Source organism: Sciurus vulgaris (genome assembly GCF_902686455.1).
Source record: "Sciurus vulgaris genome assembly, chromosome: 8".
In the NCBI taxonomy this organism is placed as follows: domain Eukaryota; kingdom Metazoa; phylum Chordata; class Mammalia; order Rodentia; family Sciuridae; genus Sciurus; species Sciurus vulgaris.
Genome location: NC_136468.1, coordinates 90,800,020 through 90,816,844, shown reverse-complemented (window position 1 = coordinate 90,816,844; position 16,825 = coordinate 90,800,020). Strand labels below are relative to the sequence as shown.

At 44.9% G+C, this 16,825-nt stretch overlaps 1 protein-coding gene across 3 annotated transcripts in view; it reads right to left on the bottom strand.

The window, feature by feature from the left end:
* The window catches only part of WIPF3 (WAS/WASL interacting protein family member 3), a 108,499-nt gene that overhangs the window by 36,419 nt on the left and 55,255 nt on the right, over nucleotides 1-16,825 (bottom strand). For all 3 annotated transcript variants that reach the window (XM_079152122.1, XM_079152123.1, XM_079152124.1), the window contains exons 3-5: nucleotides 7,307-7,439; nucleotides 5,147-5,278; nucleotides 1,810-2,562 (exon numbers count right to left, since the gene is read on the bottom strand). In XM_079152122.1, coding sequence (XP_079008248.1) covers nucleotides 1,810-2,562; nucleotides 5,147-5,278; nucleotides 7,307-7,439 — 1,018 coding nt within the window. The remainder of the gene's footprint in view (nucleotides 1-1,809; nucleotides 2,563-5,146; nucleotides 5,279-7,306; nucleotides 7,440-16,825) is intronic.

The following is a 16,825-nucleotide window of genomic DNA, read 5'->3' as shown; positions in this document are numbered from 1 at the left end:
AAAATAACAAAAACACCAAGTAACCAGCATCAGATCACATAGGAGTGTGTTGGGAAGCCAGGATTTGAACTCAAATCTCTCCAAATCCAAAACATGCTTTTCTTCCCACTCCACATGAACATTTAAAATCACAGATATCAGAAGGGCTCACCACTCTCAATGAAGGGCTTCCTGGTGACCAGTCAGTTAAAAGAATGATTAAAACCTTATCTTAGTCAGCGCTTGCCTGTAATCCCAGTGGCTTAAGAGGTTGAGGCAGGAGGATCACAAGTTCAAAGCCAGCCTCAGCAACAGCAAGGCGCTAAGCAACTCAGTGAGAGGGCTGGGGATGTGGCTCAGAGGTCAAGTGCCCCTGAGTTCAATCCCCAGTACCAAATCAAACCAAACAAAACACCTCAAAACAAAAAAACAAAAACAAAAACCTTATATCTTCTGATCAATAGTCTTAAAAATATCCTTGGCCCTTTGTGTTAGGAAATCTCTTTTAGGAACCTATCCTTTACAAATTATCCAAAATATAGATTAAAATCTCTATAAAAGTATTTCCTACAATATTATTCATAATAACAAAAATGGAAATCAACTTAAATATCCAAAACTAAGAGCATTAGTACGTACCCATTATCATTTTAATTTACTTACAAATTTTAATAATTTGACAAAACTTAATCAGTTTTAATTAAAATATAGTATTAAATAAAAAAACAAAATTGTATGTACAAAGTGGTATTAAGTATGTAAATGTATCTGTAGTCAGAAAAAATGACAATGACATCCAGATGACAGTTTTCATCTCTAGGTGATGTTATTTCTATTTGCTTCACAATAAGCTGGTATTGTTTTTAATTCAGGAAAATACATTTTGAAACTTTCTGCATCAAAAGATTTACTGACAACAAAAAATATGTGCATGGATATGTGGGGGGGAGTTGTATATGTGTTAAGTATGTATGTATATAGGTGTATGTAGTGTGCATTTATTAGGGTATTTGTGTGTAAGGTTGAGAGAGTGTGTGTGGTTGTGTTTATGAGCTGTCTATGTGGATGTACGTGCATGTGAGGATGTGTGGTGGCGCTTTCCTGTGGTGCATGAAGTCTACCACCACAGGGACCAGTGAAGTCAGTCATGAGCCATCAACACTCAATTCACAATCCTCCCTGCTCTGTATGTGAAGAATTATTTTTACTCTTTGGCTGAAGATACAGGCTCTGTTTTCTCCAGTCAGCTAGGAACCTGCCAAAAGGCAGAATGTGAATCCAATCTGCTGAGGGCCGGTGAAGATTCAGGCTGGGAGTCACACTGGAATAGCTCAAGAGAAGAGTACACCAGAGACCTGGGCTGGGAAATAAGCTGCCCCATCCCAAGGAGTAGATCTGGAGACAGAAGATCTATGGTAAGAACAAACAACCCTTCTCTAGAGGTCACTGTTCCTTTCCCTGTTCCAAGCACAATGCATACAAGGCCTCAATCTTTACAACCCCAGGAGGTAGAAAGAATGCTGTCCCCATCTTAGAGAGAAGGAGGCACAGACGGTCTAAGTGGTTGCCCAGGGTCCCAGCCAGTGATGGCAAGAGGATCACAGCCAGAATCCCTGGCTTACCATCTGCATGATCTGGGGCAAGTCTCCCAGTCCCCCTTGCCCTTGCTTTGCATCTCTATAACGAAAACCTCCAACAATGAAGTTCCATAGAAGGACAAGGTTTTCTTGTGTCCTACCAGAGACACTGAGTAGCTCTGCACTAAACAAGATTCTAAGACTGGAGCCATGCCAAGGTTCCCATGTGGCTCCACGGACAGGGCTGCTTTACCTGGGCCTCGGCAAATCCTCCTCTTCTGCAGGAGCGGCTGAGATCCCAGAGGGCCGGGCGGTGCCGGCAAGCCCTGCACGCTGGCCTTCTGCTGTTGGGCCTGGAAGCTGGGGGACTTGGGGGGCAGCGGGGGAGGGGTTTCGCTGCTGTTATTAGCGCCGGGCAAGGGGGGCGCTGGTACAGAAGCCCTGGGCGAACAGGAAGCATACAGGGGGAGCGGGGGCGGCGGGGGTGGCGGTGGCGGTGGGGCGGGAGGCTCCGGCACCTCTTGCGCGGGGCTGGCAGGCTCCGCATTGAGTCCTGGATACCCACAGGGTGGGAGGAGAGGGAGCGGGGGCGGGATGGGCGGGAGGTGCAAGGGGGCCAGGGGAGGTCTCACTGCCTTGTCACTCAGCGCCGAGGCCGGGGGCAGAGGGGGTGGGGTCGGGGGAAGTGGCGGAGGCGGCGGTGGCGGCGGCGGACACGGGACTGAGGGTGCAGCTGCAGGAGAGCTCCCTTTGGTCGGTGGGCCGGGTGGGGACACCAGCGAGGCTTTGGTGGGGGAAGACGGTGGTAGCGGTGGGGGTAGGGGCGGAGGAGGCGGAGGTGGGGCGGGCACATTGGGGCGCGGAGGGACTATCCTGGTAGCGCCGTGGGCCTCAGAGGCGTTGCCTAGCCTGGGAGATGCAGGGGGGTTAAGCGGGCCACTGATGGTTTTTGTGGGAAGCCGGGGAGAAGGTGCTCTTGAGCCAGGGGCCTGCCCTGTCTTGCCACCTAGAAGTGAAACATATTCAGGGTTAGCTCAGCAGCAGAGGAAGGAAGAAGTCTCAAGAGTGTGGGCGGCACCCAGGACACCTCATCCAGGATGTCAGAGAGCTGCACGGTTGTTTTTCTGCAAGTTCTTTGGAAAACCTCAGGTGCAGCACCTGTCATAAATAAAGGCCGGCTGGATGAGCACCAAGGTCCTTCTGAGCATCAAGGAGCTGTCCTTCCAGACAAGCCCAGGTCTAACTCTAGTCTTCCTCTTCTGTCCTTACCTGCCAATAGCCTGCCCAGCTTCCAGCCCAGGGCACAAGACTGATTTGACCTGTACCCTTCCTCATCTCAAGACTCCACACATCCATTCACCTTTACCTGCCAGGTGCAGTTGCCCTTGTGCTCTAGTTTGGATCCTTAGGTTCACCAAGTCCAGACTCCTGGCTAGGGAGGTTTTCCTCACTAGCATTTTATGAAGGACATCCTTTGTTTCTATATTGTAAATCTAAGAGTCATGATTCCCTGAATACGTAAGGGAAATCAGCAGGGAAACACTTGCCCTCCACATTAAATATAGTCTTAAGGGAGGCTGCTATCAGAGGGAGTGTCACTGTCCTCTCAGGAGGCGTATTAAAATATTAAAATATTTTTTCCAAATATAGTACTCCCTAAAAGGAGTTCTGGGGAACTCATTTCCCTCTATTTCAGTACCCCTATATTTTATATGACAATAGGTGGAAAACACTTGGAAAAAATGCTTGCTTCTCACACATACAACTTCCTGGGTGCTGCAGCACAGGAGCTTTTGTTTCGGATTATAAACCCCAGTGTCTATTGAGGGGTCCTGGAGCTTTTCATTCCATATTAATCTCCAGTGTTTCCTCCAAGCAGGTACAAATCATTCCTAAAGTACTTGATGTCAAAAGCCAGGCCAATAGGCATGGAAGAAGTGCCTCTGGGGGCAGAAGCTAAGTGGGCAGGAGTGCAGAATCTAGGTTTTCACACTAGTGGCCCTCTGGCTTTGATGTGACAGTCACCTGGACAATACTACTACAGCACAATTGTTCTTAAGGCAGGTGATGATGTCATACCTCTACTGAAGATTTTCTTTGAGATGATTCTGGAAGACATATCATTGTAGTGATGCATGAACTAATTCCAGAGGCCAGCAGGCACTACCAGAATAGCTGGCTAACCATGCCCAGGAGTAGAAAGCTCCTACCTGGTCTTTCCAGGGACAGGATCTACGTTTTATGTGCTGTCTAGGGCAGGGATCAGCTCAGAGAATGCTGCCTAAAAGTTCTGAAACCTGTTCCCATAGTACACAGATATGATGGTGGAGAACCCAGGCAGCTCCCTAAATGAGTCAGGGTCTACCTATATGCCCAGTTGCTGAAAGAGATTTAAAATCATACATTTAAAACACAGAACAGAGCTTATTCCTGAATAACCAATCCAAACTTTTTAACTGATTGAGGACATCATTATCCAAGATTCAAAAATCCTGAAAGTGAGTCTGTTAGGAGTACAAAATCCTCTGCTTCCTGCTCACATGGTGGAAGATCAGGTACCAGGAGCGTCTGGGGCCTGACACTCCCTTGGTTAATGATATCCCTGGAGTTTATTCAGCTTGTTGGCTAAAGAGCACAATAATAGGAAAATGCAAACGTTATAAACATCCCGTGCCCACTTAAGCACACATAACTGCCGTGGACTGACTGCAATAATGGCCTCAATTACCCTCTCATGCCTAATTCTGCAATCTTTGAATATGATTGACTATTAACATAATCTTTTAATATGATCGAATACGATATCAAGAGATGAAGTCTATTTCCCCATCTTTGTCACTTGCTTTGGATGTGATAGGAATTAACACTTCCTAGACTTCCAAGTTACTTCTCAGTAGCTTCCAAGACTAAGCCTCAAGGGACTTTATACACATCTTCCTTTTCATTTGGAATCCTGCCACCACCATGATAAGTCCCTGAGCAGCCTGCTGGAGACTAGGAGACCACGTGGATCTGAGGCGAGTCAAGCCAGTTGTTACAGCTGAAGTTTCAGAGACAGGAAAAACAGGAGAAATCTAAGATAAAGCAAAGCCACCTACCTAACCTGCAGGTTTGTAGGTGCTGAGGGAGTCTAGCTGAGATCATTCCAGATTGCTAACCCACCAAATTAGAGGCTAAATAATAAATGGTCATTTAAGACTCTTAAGTTTCAGTGTTTTGTTACATAGCTATGCCTAACTGATAAAATGACTGAAAACCATTACAACTCACACGTTGTTACTGAGTCCACAGTGATGTCATTATGATCTAGTATGATTTGCACCTTTTGTCTGTACAGTCTGGGCCATCATCACATCATTGCTAAATAATACAAGTTGCTTTTCAATTATTGCAATAATTTAAATAGGGTGATAATTTGAAAGATTCCTCAGGAACAATTCTGTGCTTTGGAAACTTCCAGTTTTTAAGTTTCCAAATATATAATATGACTGTTATAAAACATATGTCACTTACTGGCACATGTGGATTGCCCAGTTCCACAAGTTAAGGAGATTTAGACTATAAGGTAGCTAGTTCAAATTCTTCCTTACCTGCTACATCCCTCTGGCCTGTTGGTCGCAACACAGGAAAGCCACCAGCAAAGAGATCTCCCAGGGCTGGGGGTGTGTTTCCTCCTCGGGAATTGGCAGAGCCTCCTCCTTCTTTGTTGGTTCCTTTGGAACCTTCAGAGAGAAGAGGCAAGTAGAGAGGACTTCTGAGCAGGGCTGAGCAGCTTGTTCTCACTCTGGTCCATGTTTTCACACTGTTTCAGCAGCTTCCCATTGTCCCCTCCCTAGTGTCACCCTTGCACTCAGCATATTCCCCAAGGGCCTGGATACTCGGCAAACTTATGTGCCTAGGTATGTCTGCTGCCCTCTCCAGCCCTGCCAAAGAACTGACCATTTGTGGTCGACCACCCTGAAGAGTAACAAATAAAGGGACTTGGACACTACCATTTGGTGGATGCCCACGGGAGCAGCAGCAATACACTGCAAATTAGAAAACCTGTACAGGGCAGGTGCTGAGTTGGTTCTGTTTTCAGCTTGGCATTGGGAGGACTAGACAGAAATTTGATTTGATTCAGTCAACCATCTTAACTTCAACACAGGGTGTTGACCAGAAGTACAAGCAGGAAGTAAAGGTCTGCAATGATTTCTGCTTCAGAATTTTCCTTTCCCCCAGTTCTCAGGAGCTGGGCCCACCCTATGCCTGCCTAAACTTTTTCTTCTGTGGATCAGGAAGCCCGAAAGCCTGGGCATCATTAACTCCAGCCTTCTAGATGTGTGTGATTGCCAACTGCAGAACCTGAGAAGGTATTCAGCTGAGGCAAGAATCACTGGCAGAAAGTGAAGCTAATATGCAGGGAGAAGTTAGGACACAGTGCCCACTGGTGGATCAAAGTGGACACATTATTCTGAGTATTAAATAAATCTACATTACTTACTGGAGTCATTAGAAAGTGGGTGTTCCAATACAATGGATTAATCTGTTAATTGAGCTTAGCTAAGTAGACAGTGGGTCTAAATGGAAACTAATTTTTATTATAATCAATGTTGAAAATGCTTCTTTAAAACCGTGTCTATCTTTGTGCATTATCATACGATATACAATTAGGTTTTTAGGTCTAGCTTTGAGAATTACCTTCATGTACATCATTGCAAAATATATGAAGACATAATACCTTACATTACTAAATAATTCTGCATATATTAATTCAACCTTCCATAATTTTGACCCTCCCTCCAAAAAAGAGCAGGTGTTATTATCTCCTTCATTTTGTAGATGAACTAACTGAGACTCAAAGTAGTTCCCTGGGGCTGGGGGTGCTTGGGGGTGCTCTAGTGGTGGAGCCTAGGTACTATTCCCAGCATCAAAAACAAACAAACAAACAAAAAACCCAACAACAGAAGCAGAATTCAACATGAGTTATCTGACTTGTGCACAGTCTCCTTTTTTTCCTATTATGTTCTGGAATGGAAGGCTACAGTCATATGAGCTCGTGAGACAGAATTTTGAACACATCTTTTTCCTTATGATAAACAAAAACTCCACTTTTTTTATGTTGAGATCTTTATCTTCTATCATTAAGTTTGAGGACTATGTTGGGACAGGGTAAGTGATCTTTATGTCACCCCTGATGGATACACAAAATGTGGTATATACATACGAAGAACTTGTGAAAGGACTGAAGTAGTGATATGGATGGAGCTTGAAAATGCTGTGCTGAGAAGCCATTCACAAAAGGCCACACAGGACATGATTCCATTCCTATGAAATGACCAGAAGCAGCACATCCATAGAAGCAGAAGGCAGGTTAGTGGCTGCCAGGGGCTGGGCTGGGCGTGACTGATGGTGAGTATGGGTTTTCCTTTTTGGGGTAATAAAAATGTTCTGGAACTAGATGTAGGGAATGGTTCCAACAGCATTGTGGATATAGTAAATGCCACTCACCATTTTAAAATGGTAGAACTGGTAAGTTGTGTTATTTGTATTTTAAACAATGAAAAAAAGTTAACCTACCATGGAGTTTTTGTTGTGCTTTGTTTTTTAACTTTTAGCCTTTGAAAAGTGATGGAAGGTGCTCTCTAAACCATCTCTGACTCTCCTGCCCATTCTGCCTGTCCACTGAGCAGGTCTGAGATGGCCTGGTGTGTCCTGCCCTGCAGCCCTGCTCTGGGCTCGTGGTAGGTCTGATTGAACTGCCTGCTTACTCTCAATTTGTGGGGCACTGCGATCATTGATCTGTGTGACCTTTCGCAGGCGAGTTCCTTGCTGGATATCAGCCAACAGGGCACTCCGACCTTTCAGATCTGGCTTTCTCAAGCCCGAAGTGTCGGTGCTGACCTGTAAAGGAAGAAGAGGTTTGACTATAATGGCATATAATATTTACAGAGGAGCAGAACACACTGTCTGCTGGGAGTTCTCCGACTTCCATCCCTTCTCCCCAAAGCTGACCTTATTGAGGTGGTTACCTGCAGCTATCACTGGAGACTGCCTCGGCCCTGCCCACACCTCTGTTCCTGGAGCCTAGCATGGCCTCTTTCTTTCAGTGGGCTCAAGTCATGTGCCCATCCTGTGCATGAGGTCCTGGAGGCCTCAGGGAGCCCTCACTCGTAGCCCCCTTTCCCCCTTCCTAGTAAGCCCCACCCACACACTTGGACTTCCATCTGTGTGCTCTACTCCCTGCTCCCAGGTTCTGAATGATCTCTCAGCCTGCTGTCCCCAGATCCCCACTGGACCAAATTCTTGACTTTCCCTCCCTTGTTGATGAGAGATGCTCCCGTGTCATTTGGCCCTGGACTACCCTGAGCAGTACTGAGGGCCTGCTCAGCACTTTGGTGCTCACATTCTTCCACTGTTGGGTCCCAGGTGGCCCATCATGGGCCTGTTACGTCCCTTAACTGAAGCAGATTTGGACTCTGGGAACTGGTTTTGAGGAGGGTGATGGTGATCTTCATGTGATTTTGGAGCAGAGAGATCTGGGGAGTTCCACAGAAACTGGGGCCCTGAGGGGTCAGAGAAAGCGGGGGCAGGGGGCAGGGCTACAGTGACTAAGTGACTGTTTTCTCTGTGCCTGGATGTGTCACATCAGTCCTTACAAATCCTTGTGCTTTTCAAGAGACCTTGTCCTCCTTTCACAGAGGAAGAAACCCAGTCTATGAAATCATCTGTTTGAGGTCCTGGGATTAGGGTTCAACCCTAAATGGGCTGAATCCTGAAGGCCATGTACTTTTCACTTTGAAACATTAGCGATCAAGGTCACCAGTCATCTTGAGGATACGTGTCCTAGAGACTGCTCAGATGCTTCATAAGTATCTTAGCAAGAACAACTTTGTCCTAATTCTGCAAGTACTCCTGAGATCCAGCAGTTTCCCTTCCAGTCACCGCCTGAGCTGACACAAGGCAGGAGTGTCCATGGATTGTCAGAAACAGTAAGTGCCAGATAAAAGGTGTGGGAGGTTGGCAAAGGGGAGGGCTGGAGTCTGCACTGAGAGGCACAGCCAGGAGGATTTGCTACTCTTGGGACATTTATACCATGAGAACCTAGAGGCCTTTAAACACTTTTCAAGGCAAGAAATACTTTTTAGACTCGACTGAAGGGAATACCATGTTTCTTTGGGTTTCAGTTTAAATATTACCATTTTGGAAGTCTTTTTGGCTCCCCAACTTAAATAGGATCATGAACTGATCTGTCTTAGGGTGCTATGTTTCATTTTCCTCTGTCACATTTATCAGGGCATATATGTTTATAGTTATCTCTCCATTGTGAAAAATTTTCAGTTCTGGTTATGAGTTTAATGTTCATTAGTCCTAAGCTCTCTCTATTAGTATATCCTCAAAGAGTAGAACAAGACCTTGCCTGAGATAGGCTCAATAACTGTTTTCTGTTCATGTGAATGAATGAAGGAGTGAACTATACCCAGGAGGTGTAAGACACTGTCCTTGTCTCAGTGACACAGGTCACAGGCACAGACGGAGTTTAACCATCCTATAATGCAGCATACGACAGAGCACCCATTGAGTCCCACAGAGAGGAAGTCCACAGAGAGTTCAATATGGCCACATGTATCAGGTCTAGCAGTCTTCAGGGAAGATGTGAACCTAGGATGGCCCCTGACATGTAACTGGGATTTATAAATCCTTGCTATAGCTATTTTCTGTTCAGCAAAGGGCAAAACAGTCTTGCTGACTAGAAACTCAGGGACCCTGTAGTGTTTCAGACTAAAAGTAAAGGCCACTGTGGTTTGGGTTTAAACGTGCTGAGTCCACATTTTCACTGGCTGACCAAGTTCAGGTTATGAATCTTATGCTGGCTTTGAAAGGCAGGAGCTTCACCGTCTGGATCTTGTCGCCTGCAAACATGATTTTTGAGATGGGCTTATGGATGATGGTCATTAAGACACCTGTGAGCAAATGGTCCAACCCTAATCTGTTGGGCAGATTTAGATATGGACATAGATATGTATAGAATGAATATCTAACTGCATACAGATAGCAGGGTATTTTCCATACAACATGTTTTAAAAATATCCTCTAAAACCATTGATATCAGAAGTCATTTTTGCACTACAAAGTTTAAGATTTTAAAACTCTTCTTTCATTTTACTTATAAGTAAGGGATCAACAGAAATACCATAACCCTCACCAAGAGGGTATTAAATTTTTTGTTTTGTATAAATTTGGTATTACAATCTCCTGTGTATGATGGTCAGGGACACAGTAGAGGCAGTGGTTCATCAGATTCTTCCTGGGCATAAGACAGACGGCAGTGAATTATAATGATATTCATGGTCCAACTCAGGCCACAGTTCACAAGGCACATTTTCTATTTAAAGAAGCACCTGGAATGCAGAGAAAACCCCACCTGTCACTACCCCTGGGAGAGGGGTTCCCTCGTCCAACTCACCCTCAATTTCCTGTTTCTTACCACAGTGTGCCCCAATCCCTGACCTTGCCCCTCCCCGGTTGCAGGTGAGGGCTGTGAAGAATGCTGCACGGAAATAGTGGTTTTTATCTTAGTACCACTGAGTACATGCCTCAGCAAGTTCCTGGTGGTTCTACATGACCAATTTGTTATTGAACATGTTCCGCACTGTAGAGGGCAATGAGGGTCAGGACTCAGAGATCTGGAATCAACACTATTTGTGGTGCCACTGCCCAGAGGGATAATTCCCAAAGTCTGAGCCCTGAGCACAGCAGGGCTTTTACTTTAATACATAAGCAAATTTTGGGTAAATTTAGGCAAGGGAATGCAGCTCTATTACAGGGTGCATTCTACATTCCTTATATGGATGCAAGCTTGTCAACAGCCTAGGGATTCTTGGCTCACACAGCTTAGGGAATTGAACTGCACTAAGCCTAAAGGAGTATTGTTCTGTCCCTGTTGCTTTGTTTCCTGCTTCTGCTATTGCCTTATCTGTTACAGGTACCCGTTAGCCACTGCAAGCCTCTATGGTTAAAATGTCAGCATGCAGAGCTGCTGTGTGTCAGTGAGCAAAACCACAGCCTGGCAGCTCTTGAACTGCTGTAGTCGCCATTTTGCTGTACCACAACATCAGCAGAAATACATGGAAGTCACATCACCTTTACGCCACCAGTTCAGCTCTGCCCTAAATTTAACATTCCTTCTCCTTTGACTTCTAGTTTTTTCCTGCTCCAGAGTCTGCCTTGGTGATTTTCCGCTAGGGGGCTCCCCCTCACCTGGTATCCTTCAACCCTCTCCTCCCCTGTGAGGCATGGAAAACTTAAGAACTCTGTGGCTAAGGTGTCCATGTATATTTAGACTTCATGGGTTTTCTACAAGAGGACGTACTCATTCTCACATCAAAGATCATAATACCCAATGAGAATCGTTCTTACTACACCTGTAATATTTATCAACAATTCAACCATAATTTTCTTTTCAAAAAAATCTTCTACAACCCTAAGAATTCTTGTTACTGTAGTTACAGGATGCAGAAACATAAGAGAAGATTCCTAAATATTCCCTGGATGCTTTATTCTATGCAAATTCTGATCACTGGCAAATTTACTAAACATATAATCAAGGGAAAGAAAGCCACTCTGGGATATTTTTCCCACTGAACTATGTACACCAAAAAACAAAAACATATAAAAAAAAAAAGACATTAGTTCAAAGGTTACTCTTGTTAACAACATTATTGAATATGAAGATCTGCTGGGTTCCACACGAAGCTTTGGTTCACTCAGTTTCCCTACAACAAGCTTCAAAAGAAACAGCCCAGGATCTGAAAAGATGCAGAAAATGCACATTAGCTCATCCCCTTTGGTGTAAAGGTGGAAAAACTGAAGTGAGTCTAGTAAGAAGATTAGAAACATCGAAATCAAATGACATCACTAACAGAGCCAAGGGCAGTACTAACTGGCGAGGTGCCTTTCCTCTTATCTTGACAAGTTATAAGGCTTTTGCATTTATAAGGGCTTGCCATTCCAACAAATGAATCAGCCACCATACTGCTTGAAATGCATGTCCCCTGCTATTTGCCACCTTGCCACCATATGCCATTCCTGCATCTGATACTGGTTTCTGTGAAAATTGCTAATAAAAATGGAGTCAGTTGATACAAAATCAAGCAGGTTATTGCTCTCAAATATGATCCAAACCCAGTCTGTCTAACACGGTTTCAGCCTTGCAGACTCCAAGGTGGCTGTTAAACCTAACGTGAGTGCCTGGGTTTCTAGGCATGTGGCTTGCTCATCACCTACCCTCAGTCGACCCCTTCTCACACTTGACACAGACTGGTGTCAGCAGCCAGGGTACTTGCAGTTCATTCCTGAGTCTGAATCACAAGGACATGCCAGAATGGCAGAGTCTCCTGCCTGCTGCTACTGTCTTTACATAGAACACAGGGAACCTAGGATCCATAAGAGAGACTGAAATATTTTCAGAAAAAAAAAATGAACTCTCTCCTGTTGGGCCTGACAGAATGTTCCCAGTGTCCCAAATGTGCAGGAGTCAAGCTGTTCAAGAATGAGGCATATTGAGATCTGAAAGTTCTGTGACTCATTTTTAGAACTTCAAGTTGCAATTCAAATCCACGAGCAAAATGAATGGACCCTCTAACCTCCTTTTCTAAAGCCTGATGTTTTAAAGCAATATGTCTACAGACCTGTGAGCAGAGCTTTCTCGTGTTGGTCTGCTTCTCTTATCTGGAGGTAAAGCAGAATTAGGGGCTCTTCACTGAGGCTGCAGGCTATAGGTAAGTCTGGTTCTGTTCTTTACACCCATAAAAGAAAAAAAGAAAAAAAAATCCATCCAGTTTATCTCAGCCACTGGTACGACTTGGATTGTTACACGTGACACTACCTCTTGCTGTCTCGTTCCCAGCAGCCAGCCCATCTCAAACTCGGGTTCCTTTTTCCTGAGTGATTTCTCCAGATTCTGGTCCTTCTCCTCCATCCCTATGATGCTGTTTTAATGATGCAGTCCATCACCAGCTCTTCCTACCTCTTGTTTTGCTCTCGTCCACACAGCAGCCTGATTCTTTTAAGGGACATCTCATTTACCATGTCATTCTCCTCTACAAAACTCTTTGCTGGCTCCGCACTGCTCTGAGGAACTCACTGGAATTCCCTCAAGCTGCATAAGGCCTTTAGGAACCAGTTCAGACTTTCCATTCCACACTGGTGTTCATCTCTGGAATTTGGCTTGAGGGAATCTCTTTGCTCTTTTCACACTTGTCTCTTGGCAATCTTCTAAGGAGTCTGTGGCTCCAGGAAGGCCAGGTGAAGAGCCCTGTCTGTTCCTGGAGCAACACTCACCTTCAGCAGAGCATCTACCATCCAGGTCATGTCACTCCACTTGTGCCCTGCAGTGGCTTTCCATCTCACTCAGAATGACACATGCAAAGTCCTCATTCATATCACTGGCTGGCCTTGACCCCCATTTTCTCTTGCTACCCTGTGTTTATCTATGAATGATGGTGTTTTTCTAACTCATGTTATAAACTAGTGTTATGGAGCGTATGCAGTCCCTCTCTAAATACAAACTACACTCTGGGGATAAATTTCAGCACTTAATTTTAGAAACCATGAGAATTTCAATTCCAATACGAGTTCAAAGTCCCTTCAATGGGGGAATAATTAGAAAAGTAGGAGAATAAATGTCAGGGATGGAAAGAGTAGAATGAAGACGTATGGAGAGAGAGGGATTTGAGACGTACAAACAAGGCCAGTAGAGACAGGGTAAGAGACAGGGATTAGAGATCCAACTACCTCAGAGCCACAAATTCAGAAAGGCAATAAACATATAGGTGGTGGGTAGGATACCAGACAAAAGCACGTCTTTAAATTCATGTGATGGTTATTAGTTTTAAGTGATAAAATGAATTCATAAGTAGTTCATGGAAACTTCTGGAGAGAGGGGACTTGAATGATGGTTAATAGAAATCAGTAGAGAAAACTACTTAGTTACTGATGTAACCCAATAATAGTTAAGATTTGAGTGCTGACTGCCAGGGGTGTGTAGGGGTAAGACTGCCAGGATCTTGTTCTCAGAGGGTGTATGTATACATGTGTGCATGAGTGTGTATGTGTGGTATTCCATTTGTGTGTTTATATAGTATATATACATATACACATTTATATATATATTTGTGGATATATATAGGTTTATACGTGTGTGTGTGTGTGTGTGTGTTTCTCATACTCAGTTTTTAGATCCAAGCTGGTCTCCCAAACTAGAATCTCAATCCACCTTTGAGATTGCCTTCAGAGGATCATCTTTGAAGCACCAATCATCTGGTTTCCCTTCCCAAAATGCCCTTGTGGCTCTCCACTGTTATCCAAAATGAGGAGCCAATCCTATTGCCCCAGGTAGCCTTCCCAGGCTGTGACAGGCCTCCCTTCTAGATTCTTCCAGTGTTTCTTGTATCCTGCTTCGCAGCCCTTGCTCAGGCTCCTGTCTCTTCTGGGGATGCCCTCACCCTAGTCCTGCCATATTTCCCAAACCTTTTAACTTCCCTCTTAATCTCCATAGCAAGACCAGTTTACAAAGTCTATTTTTTAAAACTTCCTCAATTAAATTTTTCCTACTACCAAAGCACATCATTTGTGACTATTTATGACAGTACTCATCTTGTCCAATATTACAACTTTTACATATTGGTCTTGTCCCTTGTTTTTAAGAGTAGAAACTAAGCCACTTGCCTTTTTTACTGCCAGGGAATGCAGCCCCCGTGCCTTTAACTACATGCGGAATCTATCGGTATTGGTTGAAATGAATTCCATGTAGCCCTTAGCCCCTGATCTTTGACTCTGACACCCTTCCGCTCCCACAAAACATGCAGGTGTGGGAAGGGAAGCTGCTGTCCTGTGAGGGCATCTCAGCCCTGGTTCTTCCAGATGGTCCTCTCACTTTCCCTCCCTTGGCCACTCTACCCCTGCAAGTGTGAATTCAATTTGTCATCACTCTCATTTTCAGTGATGGCAATATTCCCAGGTTTTTAAGTCTAAATTTTAAATTATGAGTAAAATTTGAATAAAAAAACCCATGTTGGGCCTGCAAAGAACCACCTCATTAACTCAAAAAATAAAAAAATAAAAAATAAATTTCAAAAAGTGCTGAAGCTAAGAGGCGAGGTACAGCATGAGGAAGAGATAATAAAGTCACAGTTTGAACAGTATCTCAAAAACTGGTGAGGTTCCATAGCTTCTTCTTTGCTTCAGGCAAAAAGTGCTACCAAAAAGAAACGCGCCCCACTCCTGGCTGATTAATTTGCAAACTAATGAAATAATACCGCCGTCTTAATTCCCGCTCATGGCTCCAGCATTCCCACTTCTAAACGTCTCTCTCATTCATCCAAGCTTGAACCCTCGAGGATACCTGCGGCTCCTTCATCTCTCTCATTGGAAGTAGCCAAGCTTTTGGGAGGACCCAGCTCCTCCTCTACTCTAGTGTGCACACAGGTGGTTTTGGAGTCTGCGGAAGGGCATTAACAAGGGGGCTGTGTTATGGTTTAGATGTGGTGTCCCCCAAAAGTGCATGTGTGAGACAATGCAAGAAGGTTTAGAGGAAGAATGATTGGGTTATAGCCTTAGCCTAATCAGTGAATTAATCCCCGGTGGGGTTAACTGAGCGGAAATTGAAGGCAGGTGGGGTGTTGCTGGAGGAGGCGTGTCATTGGGGGTGTGGCCTTTGGGTATGTATTTTGTACCTGGTGAGTGAAATCTCTTTCTCTCTCTGCTTCCTGATCATCATGTGAGGTGCTTCCCTCCTCCACACTCTTCCACCATGATGTCCTGCCTCACCTAGAGCCCCATGGAATGGAGCCTATTATCTAGGGACTGAGACCGCTGAAACCCTGAGCCTCCAAATAAACGTTTCCTCCTCTATAGTTGTTCTGGTCAGGTCCTTTGGCACAGCAACAAAAAAGCTGACTAAAACAGGCGGCGACATGCAAGGGGTGACAATGACAACATCACAATAACAAAAAGTAATGGGAAGGCATTTGAATGTGTCAGGCCTTGTCCCAAGTTCCTTGAGAGAATTAACTCATTATGAAAGCCCTTTATCAACCCTCCGATGGAGGTCCTGGTGATGAGGATTCTGTCCACTTGACAAATGAGGCACAGAGGTGAAGCAGACTACCTACTGGGAGGAAGCGTAGAGCTGAGAGGTAAGCCAGGGTCAGGCTGGCTCTCTTAACCACTAACTCTGCAATGTCACCACCCAGGAAATGCAGGGCTGGCCTGCAGCTGGGTGTGTGGAAAAGAACAACTGCCTTCTGGCCTGGAACTAGGGAAGATGCTGCTTCACAAGGAGCCAGAGTAGGAAGGAGCAGGCAGGGAGGAGGCATCAGAGAAGAAAAAGGAAGGGTTGTGGTTGTGTGTGTGTGTGTGTGTGTGAGAGAGAGAGAGAGAGAGAGAGAGAAAGAGAGAGAGAGAGAAGCAGCTGGGACCACAGGAGCTAAGTGCTAGCCTCTGCCAGGGTCAGAATGGATGGCCAAGGGGAAGGAAAAGAGTTAGTGGTTAGTGCATTAAATGTGAGTCAGCAGCTACCTTGGCCAGGGAGGACTGGGGGCACTTCAAATGGAAACTGCACAGAGTAACCCTATACTGTGTGGCTGATACCCTCGACTGTAAACCATCTGTACCTGAAACTCCCTTGTCAGGTAACACAGAACCTCTTATGCACCAACCTTACTGGTCCACCTCTTTCTTTCCAGAGTTGGATCCCAATTCTCCTTTCAACCCTCCCTGCTGGCTGGAGGGTAAAATGTAGGGCTTTCAGCAAAAGCTTCCTCATGTTGATTCTGAAATAATGGGGATCATGAACATTGCTCATACATAAAAGGAGACAAAGGCAACAAAAATAACTAAGTGGGGGGAAATCTCAGAACTTCTGGCAAGTTTGAGATGTTTTCAAAGTATTGTGTCAGTTAGAGATGCTAATGTAAGTGGATTTAGACTTCTTTTTCTCATAGTCACTTTTCTAGGTCTTTGGCATGAAGAATTCAATAGAAGTCTCTGAATCTGGACTTGGATTGGATCCTAGCAAAACAATGATCTGTAGCTCTGCCAAGAAGGGCACCCGTGGGATTCTCATCCGTTTCAAAGCCTGATTCCAGACCTCTCTGGGCTAGCCCCCTAGAGCCACAGATCTGGACTGCCCAGCATACATGCTTCGAAATTCTGCCATCACCCTCAGCTCTCACTCCAGTTCTGGGCACTGTTGATGAAGAATGGAGACTTTTCCAACCTACAGAGTC